Below are 16,392 nucleotides of genomic sequence, written 5' to 3' on the forward strand. Positions count from 1 at the left end.
GTTTGGGACTATTACACTGGAAAAAACGAAGGACTTACTGAGGGTAGGTAAGCGTTTGATTTGGTAAGTGGAAAGGGCACCTGATCGATTCCCCAACCACAACCAAGGAAAGGAATTTCCAACTTGCAAATATTTGTCGATCTCTTGTTGCGTCCTTAAAAGCAACATTCGCACAACAAAATTCCATAGAATCAACATTCGTAGCCTAAGTCAGCTCCCATGGCGTAGTGGTCACTGCACTCGCCTTGCACGCGGGAGACCCGGGTTCGATTCCCGGCGGGGTCAAGAAATTGTAACTTTGATTCTAAACATCTGTAAACAAGCTTCTCGCTAATCATCTGTAGATAACCTTTTCTCTGCAGCCTTTTCAAAGGGTTTGTAAAACCTTGTCAACAAGGTTTTAATTTTTTATTTTAATCCACATGCCTATCCTATCGGATTTGAAAATCAAATTTTTTGGACTTGGACTTTCGTAAATGTAATAGAAAGTCGTGTGATGTTCACACCAGATTTTTATCCAAGTGAATCTGGATTCGATGGATTCATTAGATTCAGACAGAAAAATGCCCCTGAAGGGTGTTGTTCACCCTTGTCAAAGGCTTTGATCGTCAGTAACTAAGCCGAAGGTTGTTACGTGTCGCATATTTCGTGTCTGGATGCATTACATTGTTTGGAATTACAAACATGTTCAGTTTACAACATTGTTTTCCATTGTTACCGTTATTGTTCAACTGTTATTGTACTTCGAGAAACATTTCAAGTGTTGTTACAATTGTTCTATACAATTGTTTCATATATTACAACTGTTAAGTGTATTGTTTTATGAGTGTGTGTGTTTGTGGGTTTTTATCGCCGTACTTTTTCACCCCTTTTTATTGTTTCTTCTGCAGAAGGTGTATGGTTTCAGTTGTTTTTCTATTTCGGGTGTAAGCTGGCGTGAATGTGTTGTCTGGTGGAGTAATACCTTTTGCGTTGAGGTAATACCTTGTGTGAAGCACCTGTTTTCAGTAAACGCTTCTGCTTGGATGGCCAGAATATTTGTGTAAATAAGAGTGTACTTTCACCAGTAGGTATAGTGTTTGTTAATTATGTCTTATTTCTTCTTTCTACTCAGCATGTAGGTAAGTATGTTTTCTACGTTTTTAAAGAAGCATTTCTCTTGGATATTCTAGTTTCAGGTTCCTTTGTTTTCAATTTTTATGCATACCCAAAACTGCCTATATTAATTCATTTGATAGGATGATAGGCTTATGTCCAGGGCTCCACTTGAAAATATTCTAATTGGATTAAGGAATTTTATTTGATTTTGTATCAGGAATAACTAACCAATCAGATTCCTCAGCGCGAACGACCTACTGCCCGTAGAGTTAAAGCGCTTTAAAGGAAAAAAAAAAAAAAAAAAAAAAAATAAGATTTTATTTTTTCCATTATTTTTAAAATGAGATATGTACATAGATATTAGATATTATTTAATTACCTAGATACCTCCTAGGCGCTAGATGTCAACCTTTGTGGCACTAGCTGTCAGTATTGTCGGCCTAGAAGTGCTGTGTTCAAATACCGGCTGAGATGGACATTTTCTGATCTTACTTTACCGTTCCATTGTGGCTATATTTCCTAGGTCACATTTTTTTTTTTTTTCCTTATCCTATAGGAAGGAAAGTAATGTAATCGGGTCAAATTTTCGATGGTCAGTTTTCAGTGTCAAAACACGTTTTGAGGTCCCTAGAGCATAAATCCAAAGTTTCAGCCATTGGTCCGTGTGTCTGTCTGTCCGTCAGTCTGTCTGTCTGTCCGTCAGTCTGTCTGTAAACAAAATATCTCGAGAACGGTAAGAGCTAGAGACTTGAAATTTGGCATGCAGCTGTCAAATGTGACAAGGTTGCGACACGAAACTTTTGGTTAAGATCGGTGCAACGCTTGGCGGCATTTTACGGCTTTTTGGCGGTTTTCGGTGTAATTTAACAATATATTGGGAACGACATGAGCTAGAGACTTGAAATTTGGTATGTAGTTCACAAATGTGACAAGGATGCAACTGTTTGGTCGAGATGGGTGCTAGGGTTTGCGGTATTTTGACCGCTTTTTTGCAGTTTTTGACCGGCGTTTTTTGGCGGTTTTCAGCTATAGCGACAAAACGGTTAGAGATATTGTAAAGGTTAGGGTAAAAGAACACTCAAATAAGCATCATTGTGTGTGTGTCTGTCTGTGTGTCCGTCTGTCTGTAAACAAAATATCTCGATAACGGTAAGAGCTAGAGACTTGAAATTAGGTATGTAGTTCACAAATGTGACAAGGATGTAACACAAAACGTTTGGTTGAGATGGTTGCTGCGCTTGGTGGTATTTTGACCGCTTTTGGACAGATTTCGACCGTTTTTTGGCGGTTTTCAGCTATAGCGACAAAACGGTTAGAGATATTGTACAGGTTAGGGTAAAAGAACACTCAAATAAGCATCATTCAATAGGATAAGGAAAGTCGTGTGATGTTCACACCAGATTTTTTAACCTGATACCTATTTGTGATCAAAAAGCAATATTTCTAGAAGATTTCCAACAAACAAAAATATGTCCCTCAAATTCCTTCAATATTCAAAAAGTTTTGAAACAGGCATGGAGTTATTGCCTCTCTTGAAAAAAGAACGTAGGAAATGATACTTCTCTTAAATTTTAACGTAACTTTAAAGAAAAAAGTTTTTTCTCCTGAGCATGGGTCGAATCCGACCCATAATATGCATTCTGTCAATCAAATCGGCCTGCATATTAAGGTTAAAGTAAGTAAATACAGAAACAGTGGGAGTAACTAAACAAAACTACAAGCAGCAATGAGCTATAACACAACCAAAGTTTTACACAACTTTCAACAAGAACAAAAGCTTCTCTAAATTTTTATTCTCTCATTGGGAAAGGTGCGGTATTATTTACGTCACTACTGGGATTCGAAACGCAGTCCAAGGAATCTAAAGCCTTTTACAATTTACTACGAACATTTATACTTCTCACATTATTTTATTTCTCTCTTTCAGTTTTAGCTATAAATACTCACATTGTTTGATTATTCTACAGAACACGTCATATCATAATGCCCGCCATTCAAGCTCAGAACGTCTGACAGATCGTGATCTCACAGACACAAAATAAATCTTCTTCGATGAAATATGAGGTACCTACCACACTAAATTTAATGACTTGACTTGGACTCGAATATCCAACCTCCAGATGCAAAGTCCAACAGTTTGTCCGATTTTGATAAAAAAATGTTAAAGTTAGGGGAAAAAATTCGTTCACCTTTTGCCCCTTAAATTTTTGAGAGTCCCTTACGACGGAGCCCTTTTCTAAGGAAGGCCTACGATCTGCATACATAGTTACTATAGTTTATCCTACGACCTACATAGATACCTAGGTGCTAGATTTATTAACTGAATATGTATAGTCATATTACGCCTGCACAAGGATGAAATGATGTTGCAAAATGTAGGGTGACTGTACCAGTAGTCGATCAATTTTCACGTTTTTAAGTTTCAATTAGCTCTGGTTCTATTGTTGGACACTGTTATATTTTAATTTTGGTGTCAAATTAAAGCTAAGACTTCAAATTTTTTATGTATCTTATTTTTTATAGCAATATCTTTTGTTTTTATGCTTTTTTTATAATAGCTCAAACTCATTTTTCAGAAAAGCACTAGTTCTCGATCAGTGTGTATCTAATTTCGATCAAAAAATGCACTAGTTCTCGATCACTTAGCTAAATTCCTTTCATTAAAATCTCGTTTGACTCTTCTCATCTCCTCTTCAATATCAGCATAAATCTCCATTTCTCGTCTCGATTTACAAAGTGACCTTAAGGATTAGGCTTAAAGACTGATTTACACTGGGCCAATAGGGCACCGACATTTTCTCAACCAATCACAGAGGAGTATTTTGGGAGGCAAACTACTCTAATCTGAATGGTTGAAAGAGAATCGATCGATAGGTCAGCTTAGAATAAATCAGGCTTTAAAGGGTTAAACCGAGCTTAACCCTTAGAGTCACACAGTATAACGTTCAGGGCCGAATTATATAGGAGAAAAGGGGCATAGGCCAGTTAGGCCATCAAAACAAGGTCTTGTATAATAGGATAATAATGCAATTTTACAATTTTTAGTGTTTGTGGTGACTTGTCTTCAAAATAATTTTCGTTTATTATGATAGATATTATTTATTTGCTGTTGTTTTCAAATCCCTCTAATTCGGCCCTGTAGGGTTTAATTTTTTCTCGCATAGTTAAAACTACAAGGAAAACAAAAATCACAGATCCACAGTTTGAAAAGTCGATCCTCTGGCTCCAGCACGGTTGCCAAGTTGTTCACCTGACAGCGCGCTGTTGCCAGATGTCGGCTCACTTGATGGCGAGTAAATGCCTGAGATGTCCGGATAGAACTTCGCCCAGTGTTGTCACTTCTGGCCATTGCTTCATCATGATGAACATGGCTGCCAATAGGACGATCGTGCTCAGAAACCGTAATCTGGGGAGACAGAACAGTGAAGGGTTGATTATGAAGCAATGTGTACTGGAATTCAGTGATTGGTTAATATTACTTTATTTCAATAATTTTCCAATAATAAGTACCTTTCATTTTACAATAATCTATCTTTATTTCAATAATTTTACAATAAGAAACGATCGTGCTCAGAAACCGTAATCTGGGGAGACAGAACAGTGAAGGGTTGATTATGAAGCAATGTATACTGGAATTCATTGATTGTTAAATATTACTTTATTTCAATAATTTTCCAATAATAAGTACCTTTCATTTTACAATAATCTATCTTTATTTCAATAATTTTCCAATAAGACGGTGATAGTCTTCCTTTGAGCTAAGATCTAACTTTGATTTAATCAAAATTGTTTAAACCAAATTTCATCAAAATTGGACCAATCTTCCAGAAATATGGCGTAAAAATAGACCGACTTACAGCAAAAGTAAAAGCACAATCGTCGAGCTAAATCTAGAGGTGTGTAAAAAGTGAGTCAGGCATAAAAAAGAACTACTCAGTAACTCAGATCCTACAACATGTAACTCACTCTTCAACTCCCTATAGGTAGAGGAAGTTAGAATCTGAGGCGCAATGCACACTAGTGAGGGAGATATGGCGTAAAAATAGACCGACTTACAGCAAAAGTAAAAGCAAAATCGTCGAGCTAAATCTAGAGGTGTGTAAAAAGTGAGTCAGGCATAAAAAAGAACTACTCGGTAACTCAGATCCTACAACATGTAACTCACTCTTCAACTCCCTATAGGTAGAGGAAGTTAGAATCTGAGGCGCAATGCACACTAGTGAAACGCGTTTCACGAAACCCATACATAAGGTTAACACAGTGCACACTGGTAAAACCGAGTTCCATGAAACTCATTGTGCATTGACATAGGAAACACGTTTCACTAGTCTGCATTGGAAACACGTTCACTGACTCTCTGAGTAGTTCATTGAAAAGAGTAGTTCTTTTTTCAACTCACTCACTCTTTACACAACTCGTGTTTTATCTCGGGTTTTCCTTGTTCTGGGGAGTTTTCAATAACTGAGGGATAAAGAGCTTTAGGGATAAACTGATTGTATTGAAAACTCCAGCAACTCTCTCGGTTTACCTTGTTCTAAGGAAGGGCATCATGATCCCGGCTGCCGTGGCTACTACTAGTAGTACTACTTGCAGTACAGTCAGCACCACATTGATAAGTTTAACAAACAGGGCGCGGGCATTACTATTGTCCAGGCCTTCTAGCGTTAGGTACTGCTGATGTTGCGCCTGCTGGTGTTCCATCTTGGAGATCTGCAATACGCAATACACGAGAGGAGGAAGGATTAATAAGGCACTTCAGTGGAAAGTAATCACTGGGCGAGGTTTTACGCTGGAGGCGTTCTCTACCACCTAACCCTTAGAGCTCTATTCTTACTAATTCTATGAACCCTATTATTCCTTTCTAATTTAACATGGTATTGTCACCACTGGTCGCTACTCGATTAAAGCGTCAAGTGAATTGTCCTCACGAGGCTGAGTGCACCCCGAACTCCAAACACAGAGCCGAAAAATTTCGAATCCACCGGGAATGGAACCCTGGTTCTACGGAATACAAGTCTAGTGTAATAACCACTGGGGCACAGAGGTTGCTGAGTAATAATTGTTTTTGTAGCGGTGTAGCTGCACCGCGAGGGGTTGATGGTATCTAGGCAAGATTATTTGTCCCGTCCTAAACCGCACTCAACCATCATGGACCTGTGCTTATCCAACTCTTGTAACCTCCAGCTAAACAGGCTGGTTAGAGTTTGGCTGCTCTGATCCCTATTTATAGTCCCACAGGAAGACATTGGTCTGCTCCATGTTTAAGATCCTCCAGAAATACTCTGAGTAATATTTATAACATTTACCTTGGTTTGGCAAGCCTCTAGCAATTCACAGATGTCTCTCAGCCTCTCTTCACTCTGGTATTGTACTTTCTCCTCCATGTCGGATATGGTAGTTTTGAGATTCTCAACCTCGTTTTGATGAAGCTCGGTTAGATCATTGATTTGTTCTTCTAGGCGTTCAATTCGGAATCGTTCATCGTGCAGGGTTTGATTCAGGGTGTCGATGTTTTTCGAGCAAAATTGCTGTGAATGGGGAGAGGAGAGGAGAGGAGAATTTTATTATTGTATGGGAAAAAAACTAATAGGATGAATGTTTTGGACCTGTAGATACCAAACGTAAGGTTTAACTGAAAGGCTATCGTTGTGGCAAAAATGAAACTTTTCAAGATGCATTCCACCTTTTACTAATTTCATTATTTTTCTTCGGGAAGTTTGTCTTGAATTATAAACGATTTCTCCTGTTTTGAAGCCGTTTTCCCATCCTTTAAAGAAAAATAGCACTTGAATAAAACCTTTCGAAACCCAAAAAATTCTAGGGTTGGGGATTGAAAGCTGCGTTATCCGTACCGTAGAGAACATGAGGTTGGGTCTATTTGCCCTCGACTACTTACCCTCACATGCTCAAGTTTACTCCTCAGTCTATCATTTTCATCTCGTCTCAGTCTGAGGAGCTCAGCTAGTATTAGATACACTTACCCTCACATGCTCAAGTTTACTCCTCAGTCTATCATTTTCATCTCGTCTCAGTCTGAGCTCAGCTAGTATTAGATATACTTACCCTCACATGCTCAAGTTTACTCCTCAGTCTATCATTTTCATCTCGTCTCAGTCTGAGCTCAGCTAGTATTAGATACACTTACCCTCACATGCTCAAGTTTACTCCTCAGTCTATCATTTTCATCTCGTCTCAGTCTGAGCTCAGCTAGTATTAGATACACTTACCCTCACATGCTCAAGTTTACTCCTCAGTCTATCATTTTCATCTCGTCTCAGTCTGAGCTCAGCTAGTATTAGATACACTTACCCTCACATGCTCAAGTTTACTCCTCAGTCTATCATTTTCATCTCGTCTCAGTCTGAGCTCAGCTAGTATTAGATACACTTACCCTCACATGCTCAAGTTTACTCCTCAGTCTATCATTTTCATCTCGTCTCAGTCTGAGCTCAGCTAGTATTAGATACACTTACCCTCACATGCTCAAGTTTACTCCTCAGTCTATCATTTTCATCTCGTCTCAGTCTGAGCTCAGCTAGTATTAGATACACTTACCCTCACATGCTCAAGTTTACTCCTCAGTCTATCATTTTCATCTCGTCTCAGTCTGAGCTCAGCTAGTATTAGATACACTTACCCTCACATGCTCAAGTTTACTCCTCAGTCTATCATTTTCATCTCGTCTCAGTCTGAGCTCAGCTAGTATTAGATACACTTACCCTCACATGCTCAAGTTTACTCCTCAGTCTATCATTTTCATCTCGTCTCAGTCTGAGCTCAGCTAGTATTAGATACACTTACCCTCACATGCTCAAGTTTACTCCTCAGTCTATCATTTTCATCTCGTCTCAGTCTGAGCTCAGCTAGTATTAGATACACTTACCCTCACATGCTCAAGTTTACTCCTCAGTCTATCATTTTCATCTCGTCTCAGTCTGAGCTCAGCTAGTATTAGATACACTTACCCTCACATGCTCAAGTTTACTCCTCAGTCTATCATTTTCATCTCGTCTCAGTCTGAGCTCAGCTAGTATTAGATACACTTACCCTCACATGCTCAAGTTTACTCCTCAGTCTATCATTTTCATCTCGTCTCAGTCTGAGCTCAGCTAGTATTAGATACACTTACCCTCACATGCTCAAGTTTACTCCTCAGTCTATCATTTTCATCTCGTCTCAGTCTGAGCTCAGCTAGTATTAGATACACTTACCCTCACATGCTCAAGTTTACTCCTCAGTCTATCATTTTCATCTCGTCTCAGTCTGAGCTCAGCTAGTATTAGATACACTTACCCTCACATGCTCAAGTTTACTCCTCAGTCTATCATTTTCATCTCGTCTCAGTCTGAGCTCAGCTAGTATTAGATACACTTACCCTCACATGCTCAAGTTTACTCCTCAGTCTATCATTTTCATCTCGTCTCAGTCTGAGCTCAGCTAGTATTAGATACACTTACCCTCACATGCTCAAGTTTACTCCTCAGTCTATCATTTTCATCTCGTCTCAGTCTGAGCTCAGCTAGTATTAGATACACTTACCCTCACATGCTCAAGTTTACTCCTCAGTCTATCATTTTCATCTCGTCTCAGTCTGAGCTCAGCTAGTATTAGATACACTTACCCTCACATGCTCAAGTTTACTCCTCAGTCTATCATTTTCATCTCGTCTCAGTCTGAGCTCAGCTAGTATTGCCTCCATATTGGGTACTGCGGCTGATGATGGTGATGTAGCAGCTGGAGAGGCTGAGTGCACTCCACACCCTAGACCTGTACTGCCACCTCCTCCCCCTCCTCCTCCTACACCTCCACCACTTTCACTCGTCACCTGGAATTCAAGGAGAGACAGTAGAGTTAATGTTAAAGTAAAGGTTTATTGTTGTTGTAGGCTTTAGTTTTAGCTGAGCCAGCCTAGTTACCTCGGAGAGTAGCGCGTCTGCCTCGTAAGCGCTAGGTAGAACCCTTTGAAAAACTGCCAGCTAAGGCTAGTTATTAGGGGGTTAGCTGTTCTTCTTCCTGTTTATAGGCAAACAGCTAGCCGCTAGCTGTTTAAGGCCACAAACTCACGCTCAGTTCGTCTGCAACTCACGCACAAACAAAATCTAAACCTAAGTCTGCTTTTCCGCCACACACATTCCGACTGCCTGACAGAACCAGGTCTGTGAGGCCACGGTATCAGCGTGAGTGCCGGTCATAACGCCCCGCCCTTTAGCCACATATAAAGGAGGATGTCTTACCGAGCTGCAGTTGTCCGATCCCTCATCCGAGGCACCAAACTTGATAGGTGCCCCACTCGAAGACCCCCTGGAGTGACCGCCGGGGAATGTGGCACTCCCATGATGTACACAGCGCTCTGAATCTTCCGTGGTGGGGTCACTGTCCCCGCCACTACCTGCAACAACGAACCACGAGGCTAATATGGGTTGATAATAGGAAGTGAAAGACGACAAGAAGTGAAAACAAAGGAAGCCAAACAGCAAAAATCAACTCAAAATACCAGTAAATCTTACTGACGTCACGGCATAAGCTCCCGTACGCAATGACGTCACATCAACTGTCCCGAGCAAAGCTCCCGTGCAGGCATGCGTTTCTGCGCATTTCTTATTTTGTTACGTCTCAATTCTTTGAACTTTTTCATTAGAACGGGAAATATAAATTGAATTTTCAACCTTTTAAAGTTCGACCTTTAATTTATATTTTTTAACCAAATACAACAGGTCTATTATGAATTACGCCAGCCTAGTTAGCTTGGAGAGTAGCGCACCTGCCTAGTAAGGGCTAGGCCGCGATTTTGTTTTTCACCCGGGGCAAACGTTATCCAAAACAGGTAAGGTTCATTGTTAGAACGGCTAGCTTTCTCTTATCCTATCCCCCTTCTCTTTTCGATTTGGGGACGAAAAGACATCCATTGTAAAGCTTTGTAGAAGGTCGACTGGCAGAAAAGTTGTCCTTTGTTTTTTCACATCGATCGACGGACGTTGACTATATGTGGACACAGCTTTACAGCAGTTCCCTCTATCAAATCCCGCAGCTAAACGCTAGGCTACTCTCTGTTTAACGTCCCCTAACATAATTCTTTAATGAAAGCGTACCTAATACCGATCATGTACTTCAACTTACGTGTCATGGAATTGATGTTATCAGCACTACCAAACTTGTTTCTAATGAGATGTGCGAATTCCCGGGGTTTTGACATGACAGATCTGAAAAACAAAATAGGAGAGTTCAGATATAAGGTGAAGGTTGAGTGGTAGAGATTGCCCTGGACCAAAATAGGATAGTTCAGACATAAGGTGAAGGTTGAATGGTAGAAATTGTTGTCTTGGGCAATAATTTCGATATTTGTTTGCTGTTTCTTTTATTTGTGTACAGTGAACTAAAGAAAGAGTCCAAATAAACGCCATACATACATACATATTTAGTAATGGGCTAATGGGACAAGGGGTTTGTTAAAAAACACATAGGTACACATTTTGATAAAAACATTCACCAAACAACAATATTTCCCCAGGTATCTTGAAAATTTAAAACAGTATACCAAATAAGCGCTACTTCAATGTTGATAGAAGAAAGAAGAGGAGAAGAGAGGATAAGAAGGATAACATTTTCAACCTCAAAATTTCAAAGTGTATCTACAAATCAGGAGGCTCCAGGCTCCGTTGTGGACACCCTGGTTCGAGGGTCGAGAAAGACGGAAAGGTAGTTGCTCCCAATTCCTTCTCTAAGATACGGCACTGATAAGGGATTCAGTCAGTAATGGGCTAATGGGACAAGAAGTTTGATAAAAAAAAATACATAGGTACATATTTTGGTAAAAACATTCACCAACCAACAATATTTCCCGAGGTATCTTGAAAATTTAAAACAGTATACCAAATAAGCGCTACTTCAATGTTGATAGAAGAAAGAAGAGGAGAAGAGAGGATAAGAAGAAAGATGATTTGGAATGGAAGGAAGGAGAAGAAAAGGATTATGATGAAGAGGAAGAGAGGGAGACGTCTACTTACCCTGATAATCCTGTAATGCCGTCTCTAATATTTCCACCAACATTTCTAGAATCAAACAATGTACAAGCAAAATACGATGGGTGAGAGGGAGGGAGGGAGGGAGGGGGTCAAATCTACACCAAGAGGGGAGGTGGAAGAGTGAATAATTAAATATAAAATACCCCAAGATATTCTAAAATACCCAAGATGTGTATGGAATTAGGTTAATGTGTATGGAATTACTACTATTACTATGGAGAATATAACCTTGACCATTTCAACATAAACAAAGTCTTTCTTTTTAAGAAGTTTGACAGACGGAACTGTAACTACTAAGGTCTTAAAGTCCTGAAAGCGAAGAGAGAAAGAGGACAGGATAGGAGAAAATCAGCCGTACCGAATACGAACGTTATCCGTTCAGGATAAAATCCGTCACGGGCGGGAATCGAACCCGCTAAAAAGTCGAGATATGTGTGGAGATAATAATGACCAACTACTACGGAGAATGATAAATCCTTAGCCAATAGCCAGTACCGAACTAGTGCCCTCGGCCAAAGATTACCTCAATCAAATTCTAAACTGCCCAAACCTAGGTCTTACCTTAGTCCTTGTCCCATATCACGCAGTACTTCCCGGGGCAGTCTATGGTGGGCTGCCACGCCCTGTGTTTCCAACATTCTCAATCGTTTACTGTACACCTCCAGTTTCTTCTGTAGTTGGGAAATGCTCTGCGCAGACTTCTGGTTCTTCTTCTCAAACACAGCCTTGATCCGAAGCAGCTGAGCCTTGTCTGCGTTCGACGCTAGCTTGAGATACTCGTTCACGTTATCTGAGGGGAAGAGAGAGCAGAAAAAAATAGTTGTATCATGCAAATGATTGATTCCGTGACTGGCCGTTGCGGGGACCACTCAGCCTCGTGAGGAAAATGAGTAGCTATGTAATATAAATGCGCATAGCGACCAGTGCCAGCATGGTAGGTAAACATTAGGAGCTGGATTATTGCGATATAAATTTGGAAAAATCCTACAAATGCTGCAGTGAGCACCAAAGTTGTGAAATAATAACACAAAGAAACGACATGTACATATTTCATAAAGCCGATGACCCTACATATACCAATACCAATGACCACTACATCACCAAGACATAAGGGTCTCACCATCCCGGGAGATTTGTTCACTTCGTATGAGCTCCTTGGTTCTTCCGATCTTGGTGTGAATGTAATTGATAGCCTCACGGGCCGCCTTGCCTCCATCTTCAACCAGCTCGGATGAGCCGTTAGACAAGTAATGGGCGGCACTCGAATCCAGGAACAAATCCTGAAATCAAATCCAAATTTTAGTTACCTGGTGTGAATATTTAAAAAGAACTTCCTATGTCATTCACTATCAGGAAGATCTGACAGGTACGGCTGAAAAGGTCCGCCGGTCAGGTCTACCTGATAGTGAGTGGCTGGCCTTAGAATTTATTGAAACTCTGAAATATCAGACAAAACGATACATTGAATTGAAATGGGGGGGGACTTTTTTAACGAAATTCCTGTGTGCGGAGACCAGTATGTAGGACTCTTGCCAGACTAAAGGTTAGTAGGTCGATATCCGACGTGTGAAAATTTCAGATCCTCTTCCACTTATGAAGATTTAAACTTTTCTCTTTCAGGGATGGACCCAAGAAGATATAGTACAGGCTTGTCCAACCCGCGGCCCGCCCCGCAGTAGTATCCTTTGTAACGTAACGCTTGATGAGTTTTATGCTTACGCGGATCAGTGGATATTGCTTTACCAATTGACTAAGTACCATAGATCTCATTTTATTAACTGAGCACTGTTTGTTAAATTCTCTTCCCATTTTCCTCTATTTCTCATTGCAGGCTGAGAGGGTTGATACGCAGTGGTTTGAAGGTAGATGATTATTACACATTCATTCTGTGGCTACCTAGCTACTCATTCAAGTTCAAGTGCCGATAGTCCTTGAATGGTGACACTATCTTGTATTGACGTGAGATTTTGAGACGGAATTAATTGAGTCAATGGTAAACCAGTAATCTCTATTTTGAAACCCTCTGATCAATGAGAATTTCTCTACAATATTATCTTATCGTTGTTTACTTTTGATTATCTGCTCTCCTACTATACCTCCTTCATTTTTTGTTTCATTCATTGTCTTTCCATTCATTTCTTATAATCCCTACGGTTCCCATTATTACAAAATCCATCTCTCCACTGGATTTCCTCGTTTCTTTGTTTAACCTTTCTTTACCTCTCCACTTTCTGAATTTTCTTCCTTTGTTCCAGCTTTCTTCCCTTATTTTTCTTCCTCTTTCACCACAATATCTATTATCACAAGATATGCTATGATATGTGCATTCTCTCACACCACTGACTAGTTCGTATCATGATAATGCTAATATACAGGGTGTTTATGTCATTTCTATCAAGAACCCTAAAACCCTATACTGCCTATACGGTTTACCAGCCTATTTTAACAAAACCATTACACTGTGTCGAACGGCCTATTATTACGTCAGTTTTAAGCCCTTTTTGCAAAAATGACAATTGCCGTTAATTCGAAAATAACAGATTGGTGCTCTCCACTGGATTTCCTCGTTTCTTTGTTTAACCTTTCTTTACCTCTCCACTTTCTGAATTTTCTTCCTTTGTTCCAGCTTTCTTCCCCTTATTTTTCTTCCTCTTTCACCACAACATCTATTATCACGAGATATGCTATGATTTGTGCATTCTCTCACACCACTGACTAGTTCGTATCATGACAATGCTAATATACAGGGTGTTTATGTCATTTCTATCAAGACCCCTAAAACCCTATAGCCTATACGGTTTACCAGCCTTACAGGGGCACTATTTGAACAAAACCATTACACTGTGTCGAACGGCCGATTATTACGTCAGTTTTAAGCCCTTTTTGCAAAAATGACAATTGCCGTTAATTCGAAAATAACAGATTGGTGCGGGTTAGTGGGCCCAGAATTCCCAGAAAGAGGACAACTCAACTTAAAGTACGATAGCTCGTTGTTGTGCTGGAGATGATGTTGGTGTTGTTGTTGTTATTGTTGTGTTTCTCTCAGCTGTTTTCCTCTTGTAAATGCCCGCCCGCCAGATTGGTGCGGGTTCGTGGGCCCAGAAAGAGGACAACTCAAATTAAAGTACGAACTCTATCTCCTTTATTCCGTGAGACATTGCTTTATTTGACACTCTGTACATTGCCCGATTTATCGAATAAATAAGGTATTTCGTGAGACTTTGCTTTATTAGCCACCCTGTGTTACCCAGGTTTATGAAATACATAAGTAACATAAGGTATTATGTAGAAGTATTTAGTATGTTTCATGTTAGTATACAGGCAGTAGGTACCGGAATTTGCATGTTGAGTTGAAAATACGTCCTCTGCCTGTTCCTAACATCAATCTAGTCCACGCAATAAAACGGTAACTATTCTAACTAACAAAACTAGAAACTAAAATCAATTCCCTTCCTTTCTCTTTAACTTTGCGTTGAAAATACGTCCTCTGCCTGTTCCTAACATCAATCTAGTCCACGCAATAAAACGGTAACTATTCTAACTAACAAAACTAGAAACTTAAATCAATTCCCTTCCTTTCTCTTTAACTTTGCCCTCTTTTGAAGGTGGTTAGCTCCAAATTGTCCGATTTTTACTTTCCTTTACGTTCTATGTTTCTGCTTTGTATGTAGATACCTTCATTGACATTTATGTGATCCACTTTTTAGCCCGTCCTTCCTTTATTATTACGATAGTAATAAAAAAAGGTATAGTGGACGGGCTATTGTATTCGCTTCGGTGTCTGTCTGCGTCAGTCTGTCTGTCCCCATAGAAGGACTTATCCAAACCTGGTCGACATATATATCTAATGAAAGGTCTTTTTACCAAGAACACGAAAGTGGTGGTGGTTCAATAAAGGGAGAACGGGCTCTAGTCTTGATTTTAAATCATTACATGAAAGTACAATCAAAAAATCAAATCAAGAATAATAATAAACTGAATATTAAACAAATTAGGAAGGTACATAGGGAGATACTGATTTTCCCTAATCACGATCGAATAAACTACGGGCTAAAAAATTCCCGGAGGGACGGACCCAGCTTGACGCATCGGATTCTTTCTTCTATTGACAGTAATTTGATAGGTCACCATAATGTTCTTAGGTCAAATAATAGGAAGGACAAGAAGGTCCCTGTAGGAATATCCTGATTCATTCAATTAAAACTGAAAATATTTTGTCCTATTAAAGAAGTCATGTACCTAGATACATAGAGAGGTATTCCTGAATGAATTTATTTTAATGTTTAATACAGTCCAACAATGTAAGCTATATTGACTCTTCAACTTTTTAAATGACCAATTTCTTCTCTAAATTAAAATACAATCAATAGAAATAACCAGAAAACTAACCAGAAATGGGAGACAACAACAAGACATTCTGAAAAGGCTGTCAAAGTAAAAGGTTAGCTCCAAATTGTCCGATTTTTACTTTCCTTTACGTTCTATGTTTCTGCTTTGTATGTAGATACCTTCATTGACATTTATGTGACCCATTTACCCATTATGTATCACGGATGACCCAAGTCCCCAAGGCATTATGTATGATACAATACTGTCAATTATGTATCATTCTATGGCTTAGAGGCACTTGTTAAAGAGAATGGATCGAGTCCAATATTATGTAGATTCACACTAACTGATTCATGGAAATTCAACACAACACTAGATATTGATGATCCCCTACAAAAACACAAATGAGAACAAAAAGGCCAAGTTCCTTTCCAAAAATGTCGGCCTATAAAAGTGGTGAGATCAGAAAATAAAGGCCAAGTCTGCAATTCTCGCATTCTGATTGGTTCTTTCATTTTGGGTTGATGACTCATTGCTGCCATATCCATCTGGATAACGTATAGGTTTAGGGTCCGTGTTTGTTGACCTGTAGACCAGCAGGGTGTTCAACCAATGCTGGCTGCTACAGAGGATCTCATATTGTCCTGGCCCACACTTTGGGGTTAAATCGATTGAATGAAGCAATCTGGCCGGCTGATAAGAGATTAATTGCCGATCTCACCACTGAGGTTAACACAGTGTCAAGGCTTTTCTTTGGCGTCACCCATTCGATTTACACAGGAAAGTATTTCAATGCTGGAATAACTGAAAACTCTCTATGGTAACAGTTATCGGCCAATCTGATTGTTGAGTTAAACTTAAAATATTACTTTTATAAAGGAAAAATGGGGAGCATAAAAGAGGTGATGAAAAACATGGAGGTAGGTACCTTCTTGTATAATAG

At 39.6% G+C, this 16,392-nt stretch overlaps 1 protein-coding gene across 2 annotated transcripts; it reads right to left on the bottom strand.

Moving 5' to 3' along the window:
• Positions 1-3,740: 3,740 nt before the first annotated feature.
• LOC103513728 (transmembrane and coiled-coil domains protein 2-like) lies at positions 3,741-11,904 on the bottom strand. 2 transcript variants are annotated; one of them, XM_026826856.1, is made up of 7 exons: positions 11,682-11,904; positions 10,216-10,298; positions 9,333-9,487; positions 8,720-8,923; positions 6,405-6,626; positions 5,627-5,808; positions 3,741-4,504 (listed from the first exon to the last, which is right to left on the bottom strand). In XM_026826856.1, the coding sequence occupies exons 1-7, from the start codon at positions 11,756-11,758 to the stop codon at positions 4,378-4,380; spliced, it is 1,050 nt and encodes a 349-aa protein (XP_026682657.1). In that variant the 5' UTR covers positions 11,759-11,904; the 3' UTR covers positions 3,741-4,377. The 2 variants fall into 2 exon arrangements, with proteins under 2 accessions (XP_026682657.1, XP_026682656.1); XM_026826855.1 differs by having other exon boundaries at positions 9,333-9,508.
• Positions 11,905-16,392: the final 4,488 nt, after the last annotated feature.

This window comes from Diaphorina citri, unplaced genomic scaffold (genome assembly GCF_000475195.1).
Source record: "Diaphorina citri unplaced genomic scaffold, Diaci psyllid genome assembly version 1.1 scaffold1015, whole genome shotgun sequence".
Classification (NCBI taxonomy): domain Eukaryota; kingdom Metazoa; phylum Arthropoda; class Insecta; order Hemiptera; family Psyllidae; genus Diaphorina; species Diaphorina citri.

Bases quoted from the DNA above. Each gene is read 5' to 3' on its own strand.
- LOC103513728 (XM_026826855.1), bottom strand. From the start codon at position 11,758: ATGTTGGAAACACAGGGCGTGGCAGCCCACCATAGACTGCCCCGGGAA. The intron at 10,299-11,681 runs GTAAGACCTAGG...TTTGTTTTTCAG, and splicing joins GATATGGGACAAGGACTAAG to ATCTGTCATGTCAAAACCCC. The intron at 8,924-9,332 runs GTAAGACATCCT...CTTGAATTCCAG, and splicing joins GATCGGACAACTGCAGCTCG to GTGACGAGTGAAAGTGGTGG.